Source organism: Scyliorhinus canicula, chromosome 18, assembly GCF_902713615.1.
Source record: "Scyliorhinus canicula chromosome 18, sScyCan1.1, whole genome shotgun sequence".
Lineage (NCBI taxonomy): Eukaryota > Metazoa > Chordata > Chondrichthyes > Carcharhiniformes > Scyliorhinidae > Scyliorhinus > Scyliorhinus canicula.
The window spans coordinates 41658394-41683550 of NC_052163.1; the positions used below are offsets into that span (position 1 = coordinate 41658394).

A 25157-nucleotide genomic window follows, 5' to 3' on the forward strand; every position below is an offset into this window, starting at 1 on the left:
CCAAAAAGAGGGAGAACATAAACTAGGAGGATAAACTAGCAAGCAATACAAAAACAGACAGCAAGAGTTTATTTAAACATAAAAAAGGGAGAGGCCAAAGTGAACATAGGCCCCTTGGAGAACGGGAAAATAATGGGGAACTAGGGAATGGCAAAAGTTAAACAAATACTTAGGTCAGTCTTCAGTGGAAGACACCGATAACATTCTAAAATTAAGGGCAGCATGGTGGCACAGTGGGTTAGCCCCGCTGTCTCATGGCACTGAGGTCCCAGATTCGATCCCGGCTCTGGGTCATTGTCCGTGTGGGTGTGGAGTTTGCACATTCTCCCCGTGTTTGCATGGGTTTCACCCCCACAACTAAAAAGATGTGCAGGGTAGGTGGATTGGCCACACTAAATTGCCCCTTAATTGGAAAAAATGAATTGGGTACTCTTTATTTTTAAAAACATTCTAAAATTACAGAATCAAGAATGGGGAGGAATTAAATAGAATAGCAATCACTCGGGAAATGTATTAGGGAAACTAATGGAGCAATGGGGCTAAAGGCCAAATTATCCCCTGGACATGGATTGCATCCGATACTAAAGGAAGTAGCTATAGAGATAATGGATGCACTGGTAGCTATCTTCCAAGAATCCTCAAATTCTGGAAAAGTCAGAGGATTGGAAAACTGCCAATTATTATTGAATAAAACACCTTTATTCAAAAAGGAGGAAGACAAAAAACAACTAAAATTATCCCAAAGACTTAGAGTCAATTATAAAAAGAATGTAATAGCAGGCCATTTAGAAATGCAGAATTATCATCAAGTGAGTCAGCACAGCTTCATGAAGAGGAAATCAAGCCTGATAAATTTAGAAGATTTTTGTGTGGTAATGAGGATGGTAGATGACAGAACCAGTAGATGTAATATACTTGGATTTTCAAAGTGTTCGACATGGTACCACACAAAATGTTACTTAATTTGTTTTTTTTTTAAAAATAAATTTAAAGTATCCATTTCATTTTTTCCAGTTAAGGGGCAATTTAGCATGTCCAATCCACCTATCCTGCACATCTTTTGGGCTGTGGGGGCAAAACCCACACAAACACGGGGAGAATGTGCAAACTCCACACGGACAGTGACCCAGAGCCGGGATCGAACCTAGGACCTCAGCGCCGTGAGGCAACAGTTCTAACCACTTGCACCACCGTGCTGCCCACAAAAGGTTACTTAATAAGCTAAGAGCCCATGGTGTTGGGGGTAGTATATTAGCATGGAAAGAGGATTGGAGTTGGGAGAAGTGGAGCATTTTCAGGATGGTAGCCTGTAACTAGTGGAGGGCCACAGGGATCCATGCTGGAACCACAATTATTCCCAATATATATTAATAACTTGGACGAGGGAAGTGAATGCACTATTTCCAAGTTGTGGATGATACAAATAAGATAGGTGGGAAGGCAAGTGGCAGAGGGATATAGACAGGCGTGGGCAAAAAACTTGGTAGATGGAATATAATGCAGGAAAGTTATGCACTTTTAAGAATAAAAGGAACTGAATATTATTTAAATGGTGAAAGACAGCAGAAGACGGCAGCAGAGAGATTCAAAAGTCCACGGGCATAAAAATCACAAAAAGCTAGCATGCAAGTACAGCAGGTCATAGAGGCGGCCAATGGAATATTGGTTTTTATTTCAAACGGAATGGAGTATAAAAATAGTGAAGTCCTGCAAAAAGGCAGCACTAGTTAGGCCATACCTGCTATACTGAATACGTAGGCCCCTCATCAGAGGAAAGGAAGGTATACTGGCCTAGGAGGCAGACCAGAAAAGGTTCACTAAGTTGATCCCAGATATAGAGGGATTTTCTTCTGATGAGAGGTCGAGTAAATTGGGCCTGTACTCGGTTTAGAAGATTGAGAGGTGGCCTTATTGACACATGGGATTCTAAAGGGACTTGACAGGGTAGTTGCTGAGAGGCTGTTTCCCTTTGTGGGAGAGTCTAGGACCAGAGGGCATAATCAAGAGTAAGTGGGTTAAGACAGATGAGGAGGAATTTCTTCTCAGAGGGTAGTGAATCTGTGGAATTCTTTACCACAAGAGAGTTGTAGAGGCTGGGTTGAGTGCTTTCAAGGCTATGATAGACAGATTTTTAATCAGTTGGGGAATCAAGGGTTATGGGGATAAGGCGGGATATTGGAATTGAAGATTATATCAGACCAGTCATTCAATGACAGAGCAAATTTGATGAGCCAAGTGGCCTACTTCTGCTCCTGTCTTACAGTCTATAGGGCTGGTTACCCTTCAGGGGGAATAATCTGTACTGGGGCATCTACAGCATGAGCAGAATTTTCTTAAGCTATTAAAAGGATATGGTACCAAAAAATAAAACAGAATCTCAATTTCTTTTTCTTTTTTTCTTTATGAATTTAGATTACCCAATTATTTTTTCCAATTAAGGGGCAATTTAGCATGGCCAATCCACCTACTCTGCACATTTTTGGGTTGTGGGGGCGAAACCCACGCAGACACAGGGAGAATGTGCAAACTCCACACGGACAGTGACCCAGAGCCAGGATCAAACCTGGGACCTCAGCGCCGTGAGGCGGTTGTGCTAACCACTAGGCCACCGTGCTGCCCTAGAATCTCAATTTCTAACCATGACTCAGTGGATTTGAATAGTTTAAGTGTAACACTTGGAACCCTGCATATTCTATCTGGAATAGACAGCCTGGACATCCAGTGCAATTTGGGCATAATTAAGGGGAGTGGGAGGAAAGAAAGAGTTCACAACTGTGACAAATATCTAGTTCATGGTTCAATTGAGATAATGTTTAGCTCCGGAGAGACTAAAGTTTAACTGTAGATAAATGCAATTAAAGCAGCTTGGAGTCCATTAATCCTAAAAGATTGGGGACATGTTTGTTGACTTAGAGCACTAAAAGCTATAAAGGCAAGAGCCGCAAGTGGGCTTCTTTAGCTGGAGATATGATGTCTACACTACTTGCAAAGAAGGGCAGTCCATAGATGTTTTGGGAATTATAACTAAATTAAGTTTAAAAACAGTGAACCTTGAAAGCTAAGTCATCATAGAGGATGGGTGGTGATGTGTTGGGTACTCTAGATCTGTGAAGACTGCATTTACCAGAGCAGTAACAGACAGGCTACCAACACTTTTAGAAGTACAACTCTATTTTATTTAACTACGAGCTGTTAAACATACTTGCACGGTGGGTCAACACTGTTAGATTGACTGAAGACCCATGCCTAACCTGACCAGCCTATACTGCTAGCACATGGTAGATGTTCGTGCTACTGACTGCGGGCTCTGTCTGTCTCAGAGGCTGCATCCCGAATGAGCGGGAAAACTAGTGCCCTCTGGCTTTATAGTGACCGTGCCCTAACTGGTGATTGGCTGCTGTGTTGTGTGTTGATTGATCTTGCAGTGTGTGTCTCTGCACCATCGTATACTTGTGTATATTATGACAGGTGGAGACAAGGTTCTCTAATTTCAATGACGTGTTTGCTGGGAGAGCAAGTGTTCAAGAGACGACACAAAGGGTTTTGCTGTTGGCAGGCTCCAGGCAATTAAGCTTAGTGAGGTTAACAGTCTGCCAAGAGTTGAAATGTGCTGGTAATTAGAGGTGGGAGTGCAGCTTTATGAACTCTGTGGAATGCAGTTTTAAGTGGGAGCAACTGAGGAAATTCAAAGGCTGAATTTTTAAAAATAAAGAATTAAAATCCCTCATGAGGGACACAGTTTGTGTGGGTTGCTAAGGAATCAGTATGGTGTCTTGATTGAATCTGTCATTTAATGTGCAGTGCGGTGTTCTCAATCACAGTTAGTCTGTTAATCCATACTTGCCCTCATGTTAATTCTGATTGTTAGAAAGAGGATTGTAAATTATTTTACTTTTCTGATTTTGTATAGTAAAGTTTACTTTGTTCATTGAAAACCATGGACTCTTGTGGCTTTTTCTTCTAGCAGCTATTTGAGACTTCAAGCTTGTCTACTTTATTTATTTATTTTAATTTTAGAGTACCCAATCCACCAACCAGGCACATCTTTGGGTTGTGGGGGTGAAACCCACGCAAACACAGGGAGAATGTCCAAACTCCACACAGACAGTGACCCAGATCTGGGATCGAACCTGGGATCTCGGCGCCGTGAGGCAGCAATGCTAACCACTGAGCTACCCTCAAATTCTTTCTACTTTAAACAAACGTTCTGGCCCCTAACCTTATTTTAACACAAAGTAATGGCCGATTTATTAAATGAGTACTTTGTAGCCGCTTGTACAATAAACAATAATAAATAAAGTGATAGAAGGGAAACAAATAAAGGACAAACTTACTGAATTCATTAAGAGTATACAAAAATAACAGGAGAAAATAATGAGACTCTAGATGGCTGGAAATCTGGGACCTGATCGCTCAGACTCCAGAAGCAATCATTAATTTCCAATCACTTTAATCTGGAATTGTACATCACATTGGAATTTTGTGAATGTCATTCCATTAGTTAAGATAGTTGTTGAAAGAAACAAGATACCCATCGGTTTAATGTCAGTTGTGGGGACTCTGTCATTAGGGCTAGAATGACTAAGCATTACAAGTAAACTACTGGTGTTCTGGGCAATTTTGATTAATTGGCAAATATAGGCACTATAATCAAGGTTCCAAGCGAGATCGGCAAAAACAAGCGTGGGTTTCCTCCAGATGCTCCGGTTTCCTCCCACAAGTCCTGAAAGTCGTGCTTGTTAGGGGAATTGGACATTCTGAATTCTCCCAGTGTACCTGAACAGGCTCCATAGTGTGGTGACTAGGGGATTTTTCATTAACTTCATTGTAGTTTAATGTAAGCCTACTTGTGACATTAAGAAAGATTGTAGAAGATACACTGATTAGTGGGATGTGACAAGTGGTACCCCCACCAAGGATCTGTTCTGGAGACACAACTATCATTTGACTGGCTATTCTAACTATTCCTTTAAACAAGTCTGCAGACGATACCAAGTTAGGATGGAGTAGCAAGTTAAAATAGGACATGAACGAATTAAATGGAGGGCAAAACAAAGGCAATTGAAGGTAGTCTCACTTCAGCCATCACTAACCCAAGTATCTGAGCATGCTAATTTAGATTCAGCATGTCCACTTCACTGAAATATAGATCAAAAAACATACAGTAGTAATTCTGGCAGCTCATTACCCTGTTCTTTTGGTCAGTCATTGTTAGCTCATGTTGAGCCATGCCATTTTTGGCTGCACTACTTATTGTTTACACTTAAAGTTTAAGATTTTCAAAACGTGGGTGAATGAAAACACATGTATGAAAAGATTGTACAAGGCACCACAGGTATTAAATAAAATGCAGGCATTGAGTTAATAAAATGCAGGCACTGAGTTACATCATGCAGAGGAATCATGGCAGTGAACATCATACTCAAAAGTGTGCAACAATCCTGGCAAAAAGTTCAGATACTGAAGCATAAGTTCATTAAAGCAGTCTAGATGTTTAACTGATCTGCCATTGAATTCAGGTGTCAGCCCATAGAGCTGAGCAGATAAAAGAGGTGGTGTTCAAACTTGTATTCTCAATACCAGCAGCAAGTAGAGCTGCACTATCAATTTTATCTAATTCCAGCCACATTCGGAAATATTTGTGGTGCATAATTCCTTCCAATTGGAATGGAGGGATTCAGACTACGTAGAAAAGAACAGATTACAAAAGTCTGGGCTTTCAGTCTCAAGTTGAAAGGCGTTAGACTCAAATTTACCCTCTAGTAGGGCAAGACAGCTGGTTATTACATTAAAAAATAGGCAGGGTAGCACCTCCAAACCTAAACTAAAACAACTAACGAGAGTGACCATCGCAGCTCCAACCAGCATCTCCCTGGGCCAGATTTATCTGATAGGGATAAGCTCATTAATTGCAAACTAACAGACAACGAGCTGAACCACATTTCGACATTAGAAGCTGTAAAAATTTGATCACTTATAGGGAACATGCATTGTGCATTTAACTGGATTAGAGTCAATATTCTCAAAGCACTGAAGTGGTCAATGCTGCAACCTGAAGCCAGTGTAAAACCACTTTGAAAATTCTCAGGTTTAACAATGGAAGATCAGTTTTAAGATTCAACATGCAGAAGTCAGAAATTCCAGTCAAAGCATACTATATATAGTGTCATCCTCGACCTTGAGGTAATGTCCAAGAAGACTACTGTGTAAAATACCCAATTAGTTGGGATATACATAGGCAAGGACACTTGAGTGTTTATCATGACCTCCACATTTCTATTTTTCTATAGGAACCCACACCTTTCCCACTGCAACTCTTTTTCCGCATTTACTAACAGGCAACAATAAAACAAATAAGCAAGATACCCTGAAAAATCCATCATGGAGTGGCTAAGTTACAACTCCTTGCTGCAAAATCCTAGCAGTTTAAATAGTCATGGCTTCAATTTTCAGGTAGTCAAGAGATTAAAGAACCTCTAGTGAGAGAAGTCACTAGAGTGCAATAATGATTCAATCTATATGCCCCTCAGCCATGGCCATTCATGAAAATAGGAGACCACGGTTCATCCTCAAGAAACAGATTGCAATAATTAAGGGTGCTTTTCCTAATAGGTAACTGCAGATACCATCTCAATAAGAAACCTGCAACAAAAAATAATAGTTTAGATACAGTCCTTTCATGGGTGTCACTCTTTCTACCACCATTTACATGGGCTATACATCCCCAATGGTAATCAATCAGATTAAGCATTCCCACATCTGATCTATAGTTCAGTCTCACAAACAAGGTGCCAGATCTGTAGTGAGTTGGTTGATTTCTGTTGGACATGGATCACAATTCCCAGAGAAATAATCTGCCAATTGTCAACACTCACGAAGGGTTATCTCGGGGAGCACAGTGGCGCAGTGGTCAGCGCTGCTGCCTCAAAGCGCTGAGGACCCGGTTTGATCCCAGTCCCAGGTCACTGTGTGGAATTTGCACATTCTCCAGTATTTGTGTGGGTCTCACCCCCACAACTCAAAGATGTGCAGGGTAGATGGATTGGCAACACTAAATTGCCCCTTAATTGGAATTATTATAATATATTTTTTTAAATAAAGGGCTATCTGAGGGAGCAGCCAAAAAGGTGACTGCCACCCACTCAAATGATTCCCACAGAGAACACAATGATAAACACATTTTCAAAGCAGAGTCTGCAATACCCATTTATAGCCAGAGCCCATATTTGACATACTTCATCTCTTCCACTACAGAAAATAGATCCAGCTTCAAGCCAGATACTCACAATTTTAGCAGTTCAATTCAATAAATTTAATGAATCCAGTTAAACTCTGAATTCAAGTCTAAGATTTACTCTGAAAAGGTTTTGAAGTTCTTCCATATACCAGTTGCCCTTGCAAGCTCTGGTTCCCACAGACCTATAGTCTTGAAAGGACAGCCCTCCATTGGCTTTCAGGACCACTCAACATCCAATGATTGATAACATTCCTGCAGTGGGTTTCCAGACAGGCCAATTTTTGACCTCGGTGCAAGTTATTGAAATCTAAACTGCAATGACTGGAACCAGGCTAACATGTTTTTTTGACGAAAAATAAGATCAGCTTCAAACACCAGAGAAGTCAGCTAACCAGACAGAACCCAACAGGAAGCGGGACTAGAGTTAAAACAACCTTGTGTTGCAAGTCATTTCAGAATGATTAACAGTGATGTTAGTCCATGCAAAGCATTCAGCAGCTGACAACTGACACATGGAAGCAAGATCTGGCCAGTTAGCAGTACTACACGAGGAAACCCAGCTAATAAAAATACCAGGTACTGCAGTTTAAACTTTACATCTAAGCCATGTAGGCTTATTCAATAAATAAACTACAAGATTCATAGGCCAGTGGGCAGCACTGTGGAGCAGTGGTTAGCACTGTTGCCTATAGCACCGAGGATCCCGGCCTGGGTCAGTGTGTGGAGTTTGTACATTCTCCCAGTGTCTGCATGGGTTTCACCCCCACAACCCAAAGATGTGCAGGTTAGATAGGTTAGCAATGCTAAATTGCCCCTTAAAGGGCAGCACGGTGGCACACTGCAGTCTCACGGCGCCGAGGTCCCAGGTTCGATCCCAGCTCTGGGTCACTGTCCGTGTGGAGTTTGCACATTCTCCCCATGTCTGCGTGGGTTTCGCCCCCACAAGGTAGGTGGATTGAACACGCTAAATTGCCCCTTAATTGGAAAAAATGAATTGGGTACTCTAAATTTATTTTTAAAAATTGCCCCTTAAATTGTGAAAAAATAATTGGGTATTTAAAATAAAAGATTCATGTCAGTTTTAGGGCAGAAGTGGAGAAAAAGCACATAAAAAAACAATGTAAAAAAGCCAAACATGAATCTCCACCCATGCCAGTTACACTAGAATTTTACTTACATGAATCTGGACACTTTTGATCTTTCCCAGCTGTGAAGTCCTAAATTTAAAAAAAGCATTAAAATGTTATTAGCATGAAAATCTAGACTATAATTCAATTAAAAATTGTTAAAACTAACAGGTACAGACAAGTGGACTATACTCGTTTATCTGTATAAAAGTACATTAACCATTGATCACATTTTAGGTACAATTAAGCTGCTTGATTATGAACAAGTTGCTACGACATGTCATGAGAACATGTCAGACTCAGGTGGGACAAATTTGAATGTTGTGTCGGTAGAGAGCAAGATCCCAGGTCTACACATAACCAAATTTGTTCAGTTGGGGCAGCATTAGACCCCCAATATCTCAAGGGAGAGGGATAAAAAATAACCATAGTCACACCTCATTCAGGCGATAAATATTAAGCCACACAGACCAGGAATACTAGCACAAAATAAACAAGTGCTGGAAATACTCAAGTCAGTCAACAACTGAAATAAGTTATATAAAACGACAAAACACAGCAGAGATGCTGAAACAGAAAATGCTGGAAATAATCTTTGCAGAGAGCAGATCTGGCTGAATTCATTTTGCATGGGAATGGTCCAAATGACTTCAGTTAGCAAGGAGGGAGGCCTGGCCCCAATTAATATTTTGCCATCTTTTCAGAAGATGGGTGTCAATGTCAGGTTGTCAATATTTAGCCAGGGGGAGGGTTCCTTTTTCAGTTCAGGTTGGGTGAAAAGCTAAAAAAAAAAGAGGGGGCAGGTGCTGGGGTGGCAGCGGGTAAGGATATTTTGACTGTTTGCTGTTACCACAGTTGGTTTTTGTGTTTTTTCTTCTTTTATGTATGTATTTGAAAATGCCTCCAATAAAATGTTTTTTTTTTTTTTTAAATGGCACTAAGATAGGTGGGAAGGCAAGAGGAGGTAGAGTGTCTGCAAACAAATATAGATTGGTTAAATGAATGGGCAAAAAAATTGACAGATGAGAGTATAATGTGGGGAAAATGTGAACTTGTCCACTTTAGCAGGAAGGATCGAAAAGCAAGATGCTATTTAAATGGAAAGATTGCAGACCCAGAGAGCAGAGTGCCTTGGTACATGAATCACAAAAAGTTAGTATGCAAGTACAGCAAGTGATTAGGAAGGCAAATGAAATGTTGCCGTTTACTGCAAGAGGCATGGAATATAAAAACTATACAGATATGGCAAGACCACCAAGGTGGCATTCAATCATATCAGAAAAGAAGCATGTTTTATCACTTCAAAGTATTTTCAGATCCAGCCAAAGTTGGGAACACTCCCATACAGAATTCAATCTCATTACAAAAAGAGAACTGCAATTCTCCCAGATAACCAAAAAAGGAATCGAACACATATTTTCCACTTCTAAACTACCTGTATTTCACCAATTAGTGGATCTTCTCCAGTTCTATTCAATTTATTCTGCATTACTCAAGATGATGAGGAATATTGTTACCTGTTCAACTGTAATTTAGTCAACAATACCCCATAGGACTGCAGCGTTCTGTAGTCATTGCATCAGGGAATTGGTATGCTAAGGAAAGGCTTGACAGTCCAAATCAGCCAGAGGTAAGGTGCTATCAAAAGGTTATTGTGGAAAATAAAAGCTCATGGTGTTGGTGGCAACATATTGGGAAAGATAGAAGATTAACATGCAGGTACAGCAAGTAATTGGGAAAGCTAATAGAAAGTTATTACAAGGCGAACTGAATACAAAAGTAGAGAGATTATGCTTCAGCTCTATGGGAGGGTTGGTCTTTAAGGAAAGGTCACAAAGACTGGGCTTGTATCCACTGGAGTTAGAAGGGCAAGAGTTGATTTGATTGAAACAAGATACCAAGGTGTCTCAACAGGGTGGATGTGGAAAGGATGCTTCCTCTTCTGGAAACATCTGGAATCAAGGGTCACTTTGTTAAAAAACTATGGTTGCCCAAGTGAGACAGATGAAGAGAATTTATTTTTGAGGGTCAAGTATCTTTGGAACTCTTCCTCAAAAAGGTAGTCGAAGCAGTCTTTGAATATTTTTTCAAGAAGAGGTAGATAGATTCTTGATAAGAAGAGGTGAAAGGTTATCAGGGGTAAGTGGAACGTGCAGTTGAGGTGTCAATCAGGTTAGCCATGGTTTTACTAAATATGGAGCAGACTCGTGGGACTGACTGGCCTACTCCTAATTTGTATGTTCATTCCATCATGTATTGCCAGACACTCTGCAGTGAAGAAGTTTAAAGTTACAAGTCTAGCATAATAGCATCTGACTGGTTTAAACCGGTATTTACCAGAGTGTTCGGGGGTGTTTTCACGGTGTCGAAGATGCCACTTGTCTTGCCACCAGGAGGGTTTCTCCGTTGCTTTGGATCTGGTGATTCAGTGGTAGCTGCTCCAAAGATGCCACTGCTCTTTCCACCTAGAAATAGCAGAAAAATAAGAGCTGGACAACAGAAACATGGGAACCGTGCATTTCCATACCAGTCAGCCATATCAGAATTTTTATTTCTAGGCAAATTGGTGCTATGGGACCCATTTTCTTACTGGATAATCAACTGCATTGCAGCAAAGGGGGTAGTGTTTGGCTGAGCAACTAATTACCAAGAATTAGTCCTTGCAGTTTTAATCTAATCTCTTATTAGCATCAGCGGCATTGGAAATTTGGTAATTAGTAGCAGTGACACTGCAAGCAACACAAAAGTTTGTCTCATATTTCAACTAGCTATCAGAGTGAATATATAATAACCAGTACATACCAGGACAGGAACAGCAAAGCTTTAATATCCATGCAGGAATTCAACTACATCTACCTGGCAACAGATACACAAAAACTAAAGTGTCCAAATGGTTTAAAGTTACACCTGAAGAACAAACAAGGGCAGTCCATTCACCACCTCAATATGTTCCACCATTCAATGAGATAATTGTTCATCTGTATCTCAACTAAGTATTAGAATGTATAGAAAGCTGGTTACAAAATGTTACAGGATCACAAAACTGTTACGCCGCTGGGGTCTGCCTTTCCACCCATCATGTCTGTACCAGCTCTTCAAATGAGCATCATGATTTAGTGCCATTCCCCAGCCTTTTCCCCTATTGCCTTGCACATTTTGTATCTGTTAAAATACAAGAAAATATTTTTATTCAGGACATTTCATTTTATATACAAAACACAACATTCAATCCAACATTACAACACCCCACCCACCATGCCACATGCCCCATTTTATAACGACGAAACAGAATAACCCTCCTGCTGATGATTACCAACTCTTGGTAGAACCCCTCCTCCAAACCACTAATGGCAAACTTTATCTTCTCCAAATGTAAAAATTGCAACAGTCACTGACCCATCTGTAGCCACCTGGGGTGGCCACTTCCCGATTCCAAAATGGATACTCGCAAAGAGTGCAGGGGAAAATGGACAGCACTAGAAAAACAAGCAGGTGCAAGGTTTCCTGTGGATTGGAACTTGCAGAACCCAGACAGAACTGAAACTACAAGCCATTAGCATAGTAATGAGCTATCTCCAGGGACAAAAAGAAACATTGAAACAATCGGTACCAGGACAGAATCCCCGGCGCCAGTGGAGGCTAAAACAAAGGCAGGCCAACGGTTACATAGAGCCCACCCAGCGATTGGGGAACAACCCTGTTATTGGAGAGAATCGATACAAACGATCAGGACATGGTCCAATTAATTGGGACCAAGTCCAGGGTCCGCCCAGAAGGGCGCGAAACCCTGGTGGCTATAAAACAAGAGTTCCCACGGTCAGTTTGCTCTCTTACTCTTCTTCATCACCTTCACCTTGGCCTTTGGCTCTCAGCGACAAGAGGCCCGCCAAGCACCAGCCAAGTAAGTCTAAGGTCAACGCACGCTAAGAGATAGGCACTCCTAGCTACTATTCTATACTAGTTCGAAGCCAGCAGTATCAGAACCGGACAACAGCCATTGTTCCTCTGACTGAGTGGGCCCCCCCCCCGAAGCTAAGTATAGGCTTTTAGTCGTAGTTGAGCGAGTAGAGTTTATGCACGAGTAATAATTCACTGTGTAAATAAATGTGCATTGATTTCAAACTTACTAACTGGTGTATCGAGTCATTGATCAGTATTCGGTTTTGAACCTTGTGGTGGTATCAGAAAGATACCTGCCGACTCTTGAGCAAAGGTAATTAAAACAGAGCAACTTAAGGGAAAGCATAACGAACAACACATCCTTTGCAGCTCCAGAGATGGCCACCCTCACAAAATCCTCCCCTGGGTATCAGGGAGGCAAAGGTCAACACCTCAGCCCCTCCTGCATCAAGATCTTCCGCTACACCAACTATCGCCAAACACATGCTCAGGGCCACCTTCACCCTAAAGGTTTTGACATTGGCCCCAATTTCAGACAGGACCAGAACAAGTGTGTGGTTTACCAATCCCCTTAAACACCGCTCACATTTGTCCTCCACCTCCAGAAAGAACTCTCATGGGGTGCCGCAGCGATTAGCACTGTTGCCTCACACGCCGAGGGCCCAGGTTTGATCCCAGCACCTTCCACCCCTAAAGCAGGACCTAAAAATTAATGTAGAGTACATGCGAAAACGAAAAAAATTCCTTCACCCTCAGGCACCCAAATCTCCACGGAGCCACCCACACCATGAACCCAAGCAATTCCTTAGTCACCCCCGACACCTTCAAGACTTTGGGGAACAGCCAGTCCAGCACAATTAAAGACCTCTCCCATAATCAACCGATGTGTATCTAAATATGGAACCCTCACCAACACCTTCATAAATTCCACATCATCCTAGTTAGGAGCATCACTTACACCACAGAAACCCCATCCAACCTTCCACTCACCATCATGAGATTCCCCCAGATCCCCCATTATATTATTTGCTGAAAGTGCCACACTTTTGTTGACGAGCAACGCCGCCCCCCTCGTCTTCGTATCCAACCCTGAATGGAACACTTGTCCCACCCACCCTTTCCTCAACCTTGTTTGGTCCTTAACACTCAGGCGAGTCTCCTGCAGAAAGGCCATGTCTGCCTTCAGACTTTTTAAATAGACAAATACCAGAGACCTTTTATCAGTCCTCTCACATTCCATGAGGCCAGTTTGGTCAGGGAGCTCCATCCAACCCCCACCTACTCCCCAATCAGCCATACCCAAATCCAAACAGACTTCTCCAGGCCCCTATCACGCCCAACTCCCAGACCCACCAAAGATGGTCGCTGCCACCCCCCCCCCCCACCCAAATTTTTATTATAAATAATTGAGTACCCAATTTTTTAATCCAAGGGGCAATTTAGCGTGGCCAATTCACCCAAACTGCACATCTTTGGGTTGTAGGGGTGAGACCCACACAGACACAGGAAGAATGTGCAAACTCCACACGGACCAAGGGCCGGAATCAAACCCGGGTCCTTGCCGCTGTGAGGCAGCAATGCTAAGCACTCGGCCAGCGTGCTGCCCCACATCAAATTAGCCCTGAATTAGATATTATAGCATTTAGCCAATCACAAAATAAAAGGTTACGTCATATTCAGCACATTGGAAAGCAAATGGTACATTCTACCCTCATTCTATCCCAATCCCTTAACTACAAAAAGGTGAAGTGTAAAAGGAGGTCTCAATGAAATGACACAGCTTTGATGAGACCACATCTGCATTGCTATATACAGTTTTGGTTTCCTGATCCAACAGAGCCACGGCAATGTCCTCACTAGTGCAATAATCCAATGTGCAGGGGGAATGGGCACCAAAATATAGTATGCTCTCAAAGATTGCAGGCTGGAGGGTGACCCGATTGAGGTCGTGAATATTGTGAAAGGTTTGAAAGGGTAGACGCACGATTGAGAAAATGTTCCCACTTGTGGGGAGACCAAAACTAGGGGTGATAATTAAAAGACTGTCACTTATAAATCCAACAGGGAATTCAGGTAAAGCTTCTTTATTTACCTAGGAGATCAATTCAAATGTGGACATGGCCTGCTTAAATTGATGAAAGTAATATGGTCAAAAGGGTCAGCAATCAAGGTACTGGTGGAGAGGTTGGAGGAGTGCCTCCCGAAGGTGATAGGTGAAGATCAGATGGGGTTTGAGAGAGGGAGGCAGCTCTTTTCAAACATTAGACGGGTATTGAACATTGTTATGGCACCAGCAGAGGGGAAGGAAACAGAGGTGGTTGTGGCATTGGACGCGGAGGAGGCGTTTGACTGGGTTTGGGGGGGGGGGGGAAATGGAAATAGAGCATAGGTGTCCTTATATGCCGATGACTTGCTGTTATACGTGTTGGAACTGAGTGTGTCGATAGGGGGAATATTGGAGCTGCTGAGAGTGTTTGGGTCTTTCTCAGGGTACAAACTAAATTTAGACAAGAGTGAGTAAGCATTTTGTGGTGTTGGGGGGAGGGGCTGCCATTCTTTAGGGCAGGGACTCGCTTCAGGTACCTGGGGGTGCAGGTTGCCGGGGGGGGGGGCCCTCCGCGGGTGCAACATTTCTAGTTTTGTGGGGAGAGTGACAGCTGATCTGGTAAGGTGGGATGGTCACCCTCTGTCACTGGCGGGTCGGGTACAGGCGGTTAAAATGAACGTGTTGCTGCGATTCCGGTTTATTTTTCAATGCCTGCCAAAGGCTTTTTTCAGAGAGATTGAGGGAAGGATTACGTCGTTCATATGGGGAGGGAAGGTGGTCAGAGTTAGAAAGGTGCTGCTACAGATAGTGACATTTAAGGGGCATCTTGACAAAAAATGAATAGGATGGGACGAGGGGGATACGGACCCAGGAAGTGTAGAAGATTTTAGTTTAGATGGGCAGCATGGTCGGCACAGGCTTGGAGGGCCGAAGGGCCTGTTCCTGTGCTGTACTTTTCTTTGTTCTTTGTACAGAGGGGAAGGCATGCAGGGGGTTTGGGTCTTCCAAACCTGATGTATTACTACTGGGCGGCAAATGTGGAGAAGGTGCGGAGCTGGGTTAGAGGGGTCGATTCCCAGTGGGTCAGAATGGAGGAGAGTTTGAGCAGGGGGTCGGGATTGAAAGTACTAGCAACAGCGTTGCTCCAGATAGCCCCGGGGAAGTACTCGGAGTCTAATAATAATAGTTTTATTGAGAATTTGGAGGCAGTTCCACCAACGCTTCGGGTTTCAGGCAGGGTCAAGGGAAATACCGATGCAGGGGAACCACAGATTTGAACCAGGGAGGTGGGATGGAAATTTTCGGAAATGGGAGGAGAAGGGGATTAAGACACTAAAAGATTTGTTTCTTAGGGGTCGGTTTGCAGGTCTGAAGGAGCTGGAAGCGAAGTATGGGCTGGAGTTGGGGAAAGTGTTTAGATACATGCAGGTTCAAAATTTTGCCAGAAAGGAGATACAGGGCTACCCAGTGGAGCCAGCCTCCACATTGCTGGAGGAGGTGCTAACGACAAGGGGACTGGAGAAGGGAGTAGTGTCAGCAGTTTACAGGGCTATTTTTGAAGAGAAAAAGGCACCACTGGAAGAGATCAAAGCAAAGTGGGAGGAAGAGATGGGAGAGGATATGGAGGAGGGGTTCTGGTGTGAAATGCTCCAGAGAGTGAATGCCTCCACCTTGTGCACTAGGTTGGGGATGATGCAGCTGGAGGTGGTATACAAAGCGCACCTCACAAGGGAGAGGATGAGCTGATTCTTTGAAGGAGTAGAAGATGTGTGTGAACGTTGCGGGGGGGGGGGGGGGGGGGGGGGGGGGGGGTGCGCGCTAATCACATTCATATGTTTTGGTCCTGTCCAAAGCTAGAGGATTACTGGAAGGAGGTTCTAAAGTGGTGCACATGAAACTTGACCCAGGCCCCTGGGAGGCAAAACTCGGGGTGTTGCACCAGCCGGGGTTGCAAACAGGGTGCGGAGGCAGATGTTGTGGTGGTTATGGGCGATTCCGGATTCCTTTTTGTCATTTGTTTATGTGAACATGCGGGCAAATGTTTGGGGTTTGGTGGGAGGATGGGATCGTTGTTTGGGGATTGACATATTTGTTACTGATTATTGTTGGTGGCTGTAAATTTGGGAGAAAATGTGGACGAGGATAATAAAGACATTTTTTTTTAAAGCGTCAGCAATCAATCTAAAGGGAACTAATACAGAATCAGGGACAGAAAAGTCACTAAAAGGAACAAAGTAAGGGAGAAAACAATGGCACTAGAGTAATAAATCCGTAAACCAGGTGATGCCATCGAGGTTTCTTTTTTAAAATTTAGTGAATCCATTAATTTTTTCCAATTAAGGGTCAATTTAGCATGGCCAATCCACCTACCCTGCATATCTTTGGGTTGTGAGGGTGAAACCCACGCAAACAGAGAGAATGTGCAAACTCCACGCGGACAGTGACCCCGAGTCGGGATCGAACCTGGGACCTCGGCACCATGAGGCTGCAGGGCTAACCCACTGCGCCACCGTGCTGCCCCCCATCCCAGGGTTTAAGGAAATAGGTGAGAACAGGTGAACCAACTATAATCTTCTGACACTTACCCGATTTGAAAACTGCTCCATTAGATTAAAAATATTACACGTCACTCCACTGAATAAAGGGGAGGGAGGAAAACCATGAGGTTAGAACATAGAATCCCCTACAGTGCATGAGACCATTCGGCCCATCGAGTTTTCACTGACCCGCCGAAGAGCACCTCACCCAAGCTCACTCCCCCCACCCCATCCCTGTAACCCAACCTAACCCGCACATTCGTGAACAAAGCCACCCAGATCCCTCTACCCAGACGCATTTTGAATCTGCTTTCCATTTAATTAATGATTTGCTTTTCTACTTTTTAAGCCAAAATAAATAACATCACACTTATCTACAAACTCCAACTGCCAAATTTTGTCCCAATCTCCTAGCCTCTCTATATCCATCTGCAAAATCTCTATCTCCTTCTCACTGCCTGCTTTCCCACCTATTTTAGTATCATCTGCAAATTTTGCTATGTTACATTGTTCCTGCTGACAGATAATTTATATAGATTGTGAACAGTTGAGGTCTGAGGACTGACCCCTGCGGCACCCCACTAATTACAGTTGCCAGCCAGAAAAGGACCTATTTATCCCGACCCTCTACATTCTGTCAGTCAGCGAACCCTCATTCCAATCTAGTACTCCACCCCCAATCCCCTGCGATTTCACCTTCTGGATCAGTTTGTTTATGCCGCACCTTGTCAAATACCTTCTGGAAGTGTAGATATACCATACCCACAGGTTTCCCCTTATCCACCTTGCAGGTTACATCCTCAGAGAATTCAAGCAAGTTTGTCAAGCATGACGTACCCTTCATAAAAACCATGCTGACACTGGTGGATTGAGCTTTTGTCTTCAAATGTTGAGTCACCACCTCTTTAATGATCGATTGCAGCAACTTCCCCAACACTGATGTCAAGCTAACCAGTCTATAGTTTCCTACATTTTGCCTCTACTTTTTTTGAATAGGGGATCACATTAACATGTTTCCATCGGGACTCTTCCAGAAACCAGAGAATTCTGAAATATCATAATCAATGCATCCACTATCATTGCTGCAACCTCCCTTAATACCCTAGGGTGCTGGCCATTGTCCCAGGAGACCTATCTGCCTTTAATCACAAGTTTATGTTTCCCCCTTTTCTTTTTTTTTAAATTTCCACCCAAATCAATTCAACATTTTGGCCGTCAAGTGCCAATATAATTTCTTAACAGTCTTGGAAGTCATCTCTCATCAAAAAAGCAACTCCACCTCCTGTTCCATCCTGACTATGCATTCGGAATACAGAGTACCCTTGGACATTCAATTTCAGTCCAGGTTCTCCTGCACCAGATCATACCATTTGTCTCTGGATAAAAGCAAATTACTGCGGATGCTGGAATCTGAAACGAAAGGGAAAGTGCTGGCAAATCTCAACAAGTCTGGCAGCATCTGTAGCTTTGACAAAGAGTCATCGGACTTGAAACGTTAGCTCTTTTCTCTCCCTACAGATGCTGCCAGATTTGCTGATATTTTCCAGCATTTTCCCTTTCATACCATTTGTCTCTATTTGTGCAGTCAGCTCATTGACCTTATTCCGAATACTGTGCGCATTTAGGTACAAGGTTTTTAAAATATGCCCTACTGGTTTATCGTTCCTTGCAGGATTTTCTTGTTCATTATGCTTTTCACACATTCTAATCTCCTTTATCTCTGATAACACTCAGCCTCATCCCCAACTTTCACTCCCAGTCACCTTAAATTTTAATTAAAAAAAAAAAATTTCCATTCCCATTCATAGTCGTTAGACTGGCCCTGCCTATTCCTATTAACCTCTACCGTCCTCTCACATGCTGACCTGTTCCCATGAACTATTATACTTCTTGCAGTTTTACCCTTCCCTTCCCCACCCCTTCCACATTTGCTAGTTTAAAGTTCTTGTGACCACCCTATTTATCCTTTCTGCTCGAACACTGTTCCCATATCAGTTCAGGTGGAGACCATCCCAATGGCACAGATGTCTCCTGTTCCAATACAGATGCCAGTGCCCCATGAAATGGAACCCCTCTTTCCTGTACCATTCCTTTAGCCACATGTTTACATCCCTAATTTTCTGAACCCAAGTCTGCTTCCAAACACATAACCTCTCATAATAGTTTAGTTTATACACAATGTTTGACTTGAAAATTCATGACTTGTCTTGGGATGCAGCACAGCCTTTCAGTTATTCAACACCTGGTTTCATCCCCCCCAAAACTCCCATACACTCTTTTTAGAGCAACAGATTAACATTGTACAGTGTTTGCTCTAGCAACATAAACACAAGTATGAGCTGAATTGCATTACACATAGTCTACTCAAACTTTGGAATGATATTCTACACAAAGATCTACTGGGAGACTGCCAAACTTTGGAATGATATTCTACACAAAGATCTACTGGGAGACTGCCAAACTTTGGAATGATATTCTACACAAAGATCTACTGGGAGACTGCCACTACGAGTGTTTGATAGCAAATTACAGAAAGTGGAAGACTCAAACACAAGCATATGTACAATTCAACAATAGCTTCACACCAAGAATGTTCTTGAAGAAGAGGGATTGTAGGGAACATGCAAGGCTGAAATTCAGCTGGACATTACACATTGGGAGCCCATAAATTTTCACAGCTACCTGGACTACACTTCCTCAAACACTGCTTCCTGTTGGGACATTCTTCCAGTTTCTCCCTCTCCCAATACAGCCCTTCATTTTCACACTTTTGATAAGTCTTCTCCGTTCCTCAACCAAGGATTTTAACCTCCCCTAGTATAGTTGACAGGGTCCCCCACTGTTTCCGATCTACTTCATACACCCCTCTCAGCCCATTTTCTCCCTTCCAGAATTATATTAGGGCTCCCATTGACCTCACCTTCCACCCCATCAGCCTCTATTCAACAGATCGCCCTCTGCCATTTCAGACATCTCCAATGTGTTGTCATCACCAGACCCCTGCTCTCTTTTCAGCATTCCAAAGGGATTATTAGAACATAGAACAGTACAGCACAGAACAGGCCCTTCGGCCCTCAATGTTGTGCCGAGCCATGATCACCCTACTCAAACCCACGTATCCACCCTATACCCGTAACCCAACAACCCCCCCCATTAACCTTACTTTTTTTAGGACACTACGGGCAATTTAGCATGGCCAATCCACCTAACCCGCACATCTTTGGACTGTGGGAGGAAACCGGAGCACCCGGAGGAAACCCACGCACACAGGGGGAGGACATGCAGACTCCACACAGACAGTGACCCAGCCGGGAATCGAACCTGGGACCCTGGAGCTGTGAAGCATTTATGCTAAACCACCATGCTACCCTGCTGCCCCTGTGGAACCTCCACAACCCGAGGTTCACTTATTAGTCACACCCAACACCCCCTTCCCTCCCTTTCCTACACCTTTCTGTGCAAGTTAGGCAAGACCTATCCTTGTATCTGCTCTATTCTTGCCATCCAAGGCCCCAAATACTCTTTTTCAAGTGAACAGTGATTTAGCATCTACTTGTACTTCTTTCTATTTAGTATATTTTATTCACTGCTCAGTGTTGTTGCTTCTACATTAGAGACCAAATGCTGACAAGATGATAGCTTTGCGGAAATCTGTGTTCAGTCCGTAAGTGTGACCCTGAGCTTCTGGTTGCTTGTCATTTCAATTCTCCACCTTGCTCTCAGTCTGATCTGTAGCCTTGGCGTCCTACAAAGTGTTCCAATGAAGCTCAAGGAACAGCACCTTGTCTTTTGACTCGGCAGTGTACAGCTTTCTGGACTGTACAACAGCGCCTCCTTCTGCACTGTCAATTCTGAAACCTCTGCCTCCCATTTTCTTTGCTGGCTGGGTTTTGTCTCATTTCTTTCTTTATCCCTTCATATTACCTTCAGATAGCTGCTATGCAGCTAAATCACACTTCATCTGGACACTTTTCTATCTGTTTACTAGACCCATTACCACTCATCTTGTGCCCTGAAACCTTTAGCCATTTGATCTCTCCTGTCCAATTATAGACCTTCCCATTTATTTTTCTTCCTCCACCACCACCCAACCCCCTTCACTTGCTCAATCCCTACTACTTTTCTATCTTACTTCAATTCCGTTGGAAGAGTTATCAACCCAAAACTAAATGTTTCGCTCATCACAGATGTTGCCCGACTTGCTGAGTATGCCCAGATTTTTCTGTTTTTATTTTGTATTTCCAGCATTTATAGTATTTTGTTTTTAAATTACTATACTGCACCTGGTGGGTTGCTTCTTCTAACCACAGGCTCGTTTTCCAGTGGTGGTCCAAAGATATTTGATGCAGTTTTGTTTGAACGAGAATGCACTGGCTTGACATTTTCCTCCACCCCGAATGAGATGCTGGATCCTCCACCAGGAGGCTGCAACACTCTGCTTACAAAATGAAAAACAAACTTCCATAAATATCAGCCCCCAAAACATCGAATTAACCCTTAGCCCTTGATTAGGTCTTCTAGCATTTAGCTAATCACGAAATAAAAAAGGTCACATCAGGCAGCACAGTGTGTTAAGTAATGGGTTAAGAGACATTGCAATTAGTTGTCTCATTTATGTTAAGTGTTCAATGATTGACACTGATATGTAAAGGGGCTTCAGGTGGACTCTGGAGCTGGTGATGATCTGTAGAGTTCTGTGCAGAGTGAATTTGAACCATTAAAGGTGTGTTGGTGAAAAAGGAGCTGAACTCTTGCCTCTTCATACCACAGTGTCTAGTACACGTTAACAATGGTAGCAGAGAATGGTTGCTGTGTAAATGTGAAGTTTGCAGGAAGTACAGAAGGACACCAGCACGACCGATAGTAACCCTACCTTTGGCCAGGGATTTTAATGACATTGTGGCCATGGACCTTAAGATCTGGGATAAAGCAAATAATATATTTATTTTGCATTTTGTAGATTTAGCTACCAGATTTAGTCAATCAACGATTGTATGAAGTAAAGAAAAGAGTGTAATTTTGGAAAAATGGATCGGGACAGGAACGGGTCCACCAGCAAAATTCTTTACGGACAATGGGGGAGAATTTGCTAATGATGAGTTTAGGGATATGTGTGAAAACATGAATATCAGAGTTATGAACACGGCTGCCGAAAGCCCGTTTAGTAATGGTGTCTGCGAAAGAAATCATGCTGTTATCGATGACATGCTTCCGAAAATTTTGGGAGATCGACCAAACTGCACGCAAAATTCAGCTTTAGCATGGGCGGTACGTGCAAAGAATTCATGGCAGATGGTTGGGGCTATAGTCCTTATCAATTAGTGTTTGGTAGAAATCCTAAAATTCCCTCCATTTTGGATGACCAGCCTCCAGCTTGGGAAGGGACTACAATTAGCTCAGATTTTGCTGAACATTTAAACGCATTACATAGCAGTAGAAAAGCTTTTTTGGAAGCCAAAGTCTGAAAGAATTCGCAGAGCTTTAAGACATAATGTACGGCAATCAGATGCCATTTTTCAACAAGGAGAAATGGTATACTATAAAAGAGAGACAATTCTAATGAATGGAAAGGCCTAGGGAACATCATAGGCATAGATGCAAAACATTTATTTTGCAACATGGTAATCAAACTGCTGGGGTACATTCATCAAGGATAATGGGTACCGATTACAAATTTAGACAGAGCAGACAGACATCTGCTTTAAACTTGCGAAGTCTATCCGTAACCTCTTTTCATTGACCCTTTTTGTAGAGTGCACATTTTCCCACAGGGACTTATTGTCAATGTGACAGTCAATAGGTATATTACCTAAATCCTCTAATCCCAAAATTTCTGTCAATATCTGACTTATATAAAAGGCCATATCCACCGCTTCCACTAAGCTTAATGTCTCAGCAGCCAAAGTGCTTTTGACCACTCTCCTTATTTTCTTTGTTTCCCACACAAGAGGGCAACATTTACCATTGTTCCCCAAAAGAAAAATTATAAAACCTCCTGCGCTTGAAACTCCATCACATAAATTTGCATAGGACGCATCACTATAAACTGAGTTTCAAATGCCTAGGATCACCTAAAATAGGGAACTTCAAAACACACTCCTGCATTTTTAGTTTGGCCAACACTTTATTTGCTCTTATTATGTCTTCCACTTTATGATCATTCATCTTTGTACTCAACTCTAAAACATCAAAACTCAAGTCCGGTCTAGTCTGTCTTCCTAACCAGTTCAGTTGCCCAATTAAACTTCGCAGTTGCTCTTTTTCTATCTTCGAAACCATTGTGTCTTTTTGTGAAACCCGGCCACGACTAATTGCTATTGGACTGATGCTTTCCAAGTAAGATTGCTGACGTAAAGTTGCCCCTAACTGTCCGGTTTCCCCTCTGTCCAACATCTGCTTTAAACTTGCAAAGTCTATCTGTAACCTCTTTTCATTGACACTTTTTGTAGAGTGCACATATCCGATTTCCAAACCAATATATTTAAATGCACCGGAAGCCTGACTTCCAACCCTGAATTCTTTCGTCAAACCAGAGATTACAATAGCTTCAAAATCACTAGTCCCACCCCACAAAAAATCATCGACATGCATCATGAAGATGCCAGCAAGATTTCCTTTATAGTGCCAGTAAAACATTGCAGGATCTGCTTTCAACTGGCAACAGCCTAACTTTAACAACACTGACCTCACCGAAAAGTACCACACTCTAGATGCATCATTTAATCTGGAGCTGGTGATGATCTGTAGAGTTCTGTACAGAGTGAGTTTGAACCATTAAAGGTGTGTTGGTGAAAAAGGAGCTGAACTCTTGCCTCTTCATACTACAGTGTCTAGTACATGTTAACTCAGTGGCAGTGGTCAGCACTGCTGCTGCACAGCGCCGAGGACCTGGGTTCGATCCTGACCATGTAGAGTTTGTGCACACTCCCGTGTCTATGTGGGTCTCACCTCCACAACCCAAAAATGTGCAGGGTAGGTGGATTGGTCATGCTAAATTGCCCCTTAATTGGTAAAAAAAAATAATTGGGTTACTCTCAATTTATTAAAAAAAAAAGGAGTTTTGGAAAAGCTGGCTGTACTTAAGTTGGTAAGTCAACAGGACTGAATGGGATGCAGGGAGGAGGGTGGAAACTGGAGGTAGTGGCCAAAATCATCCAATTCTCCTCCGATATAGAAACATTGAAATACTGTAGAATTGCCAATATTACACCCTTGTTCAAAGGAAGTGTCAAGGGAAGGGATGGAATTCTTGTTAGAAACGGTCATTGCCTGGCTCTTAAGTGACAGGTAACATATTTTGCCATGCATCAGTCCAGAACCTGGAAGTAATCCAGTTTGCACAAAGCCACAAGAGGGCTTTCAATATCAGAGGCAGTGTGAATGGAACTGAACACTGGGGGAAAAAATCAGAACTTGCACACCACCAACATTACTTTGAAGGGAAGGTCAAAGGTTGGACCTAGGACACTGCCCTTTAATTTAGGATATTTAGCCTCCATGAACCACAACCATCTAGGCTTGTGCTTGGTCTAACTTGGGGAAAGCTCTGCCTATTTCCCAACTACTGCCAAATTCCACCAACTTCAATTTTACCAGTAGTTTAAGGAATTCATATTTGTATTGGTAAACATTACAGATTGGGTATACTTTAAGTATTTAGTTTATGTTTCTGTGCCTAGAAGGGTAAAAACCTATATAGTTAAATATAATGGGGGACAAAGGCATTTGTACGGAGAAGAAATCCACAGATAGTAAAACTTGGGTTCAGAGCAGAATTTGTGTATTTGACCACAGTCATCTGGTGTGCTTAAAGGAGACTTGTCTGAGACCATTGTAGTTTAAGATGTACTATGTAATCCATGTTAATCTTTAAAGCTGTGTATTTGTTAAGCTAAGGGTGGGAGGTGGTAAATTTTCTCATGTTTAACAAATGTTTGCTTTCTTGTCATTGAAACTAATTAGTAGTCCTGTGATTGTTCCTCCAGTGTTTCACCAAAATCCGTCCCATGTTTTACACAAAAAAAAGTTTGTCTTTGAGCCACAATAATATTAGGATTGCTTATTGTCACAAGTAGGCTTCAATGAAGTTACTGTGAAAAGCCTAGTCGTCACTTTCCAGCACCTGTTCAGAGAGGCCAGTATGGGAATTGAACCCGCGCTGCTGGCTTGGGTCTGTACTACAAGCCAGCTATTTAGCCCACTGTGCAAAACCAGCCAGAGCTTCATTCTGGAATCTTCCTGCCCAGTTAACATCAACTGGGATCACAACACCAGGCAGTCACTCAAATTCACTTCCAAAATTCAGTTTT

At 42.7% G+C, this 25157-nt stretch overlaps 1 protein-coding gene across 3 annotated transcripts in view; it reads right to left on the bottom strand.

Annotated features, from left to right (window-relative positions):
• Positions 1 to 25157, bottom strand: part of LOC119953681 (jupiter microtubule associated homolog 2-like) — a 45332-nt gene that overhangs the window by 12084 nt on the left and 8091 nt on the right. For 2 of the 3 annotated variants that reach the window (XM_038778206.1, XM_038778208.1), the window contains exons 2-4: positions 21132 to 21286; positions 10702 to 10829; positions 8415 to 8454 (exon numbers count right to left, since the gene is read on the bottom strand). In XM_038778206.1, coding sequence (XP_038634134.1) covers positions 8415 to 8454; positions 10702 to 10829; positions 21132 to 21286 — 323 coding nt within the window. The remainder of the gene's footprint in view (positions 1 to 8414; positions 8455 to 10701; positions 10830 to 21131; positions 21287 to 25157) is intronic. The other variant, XM_038778207.1, reaches the window with a different exon arrangement.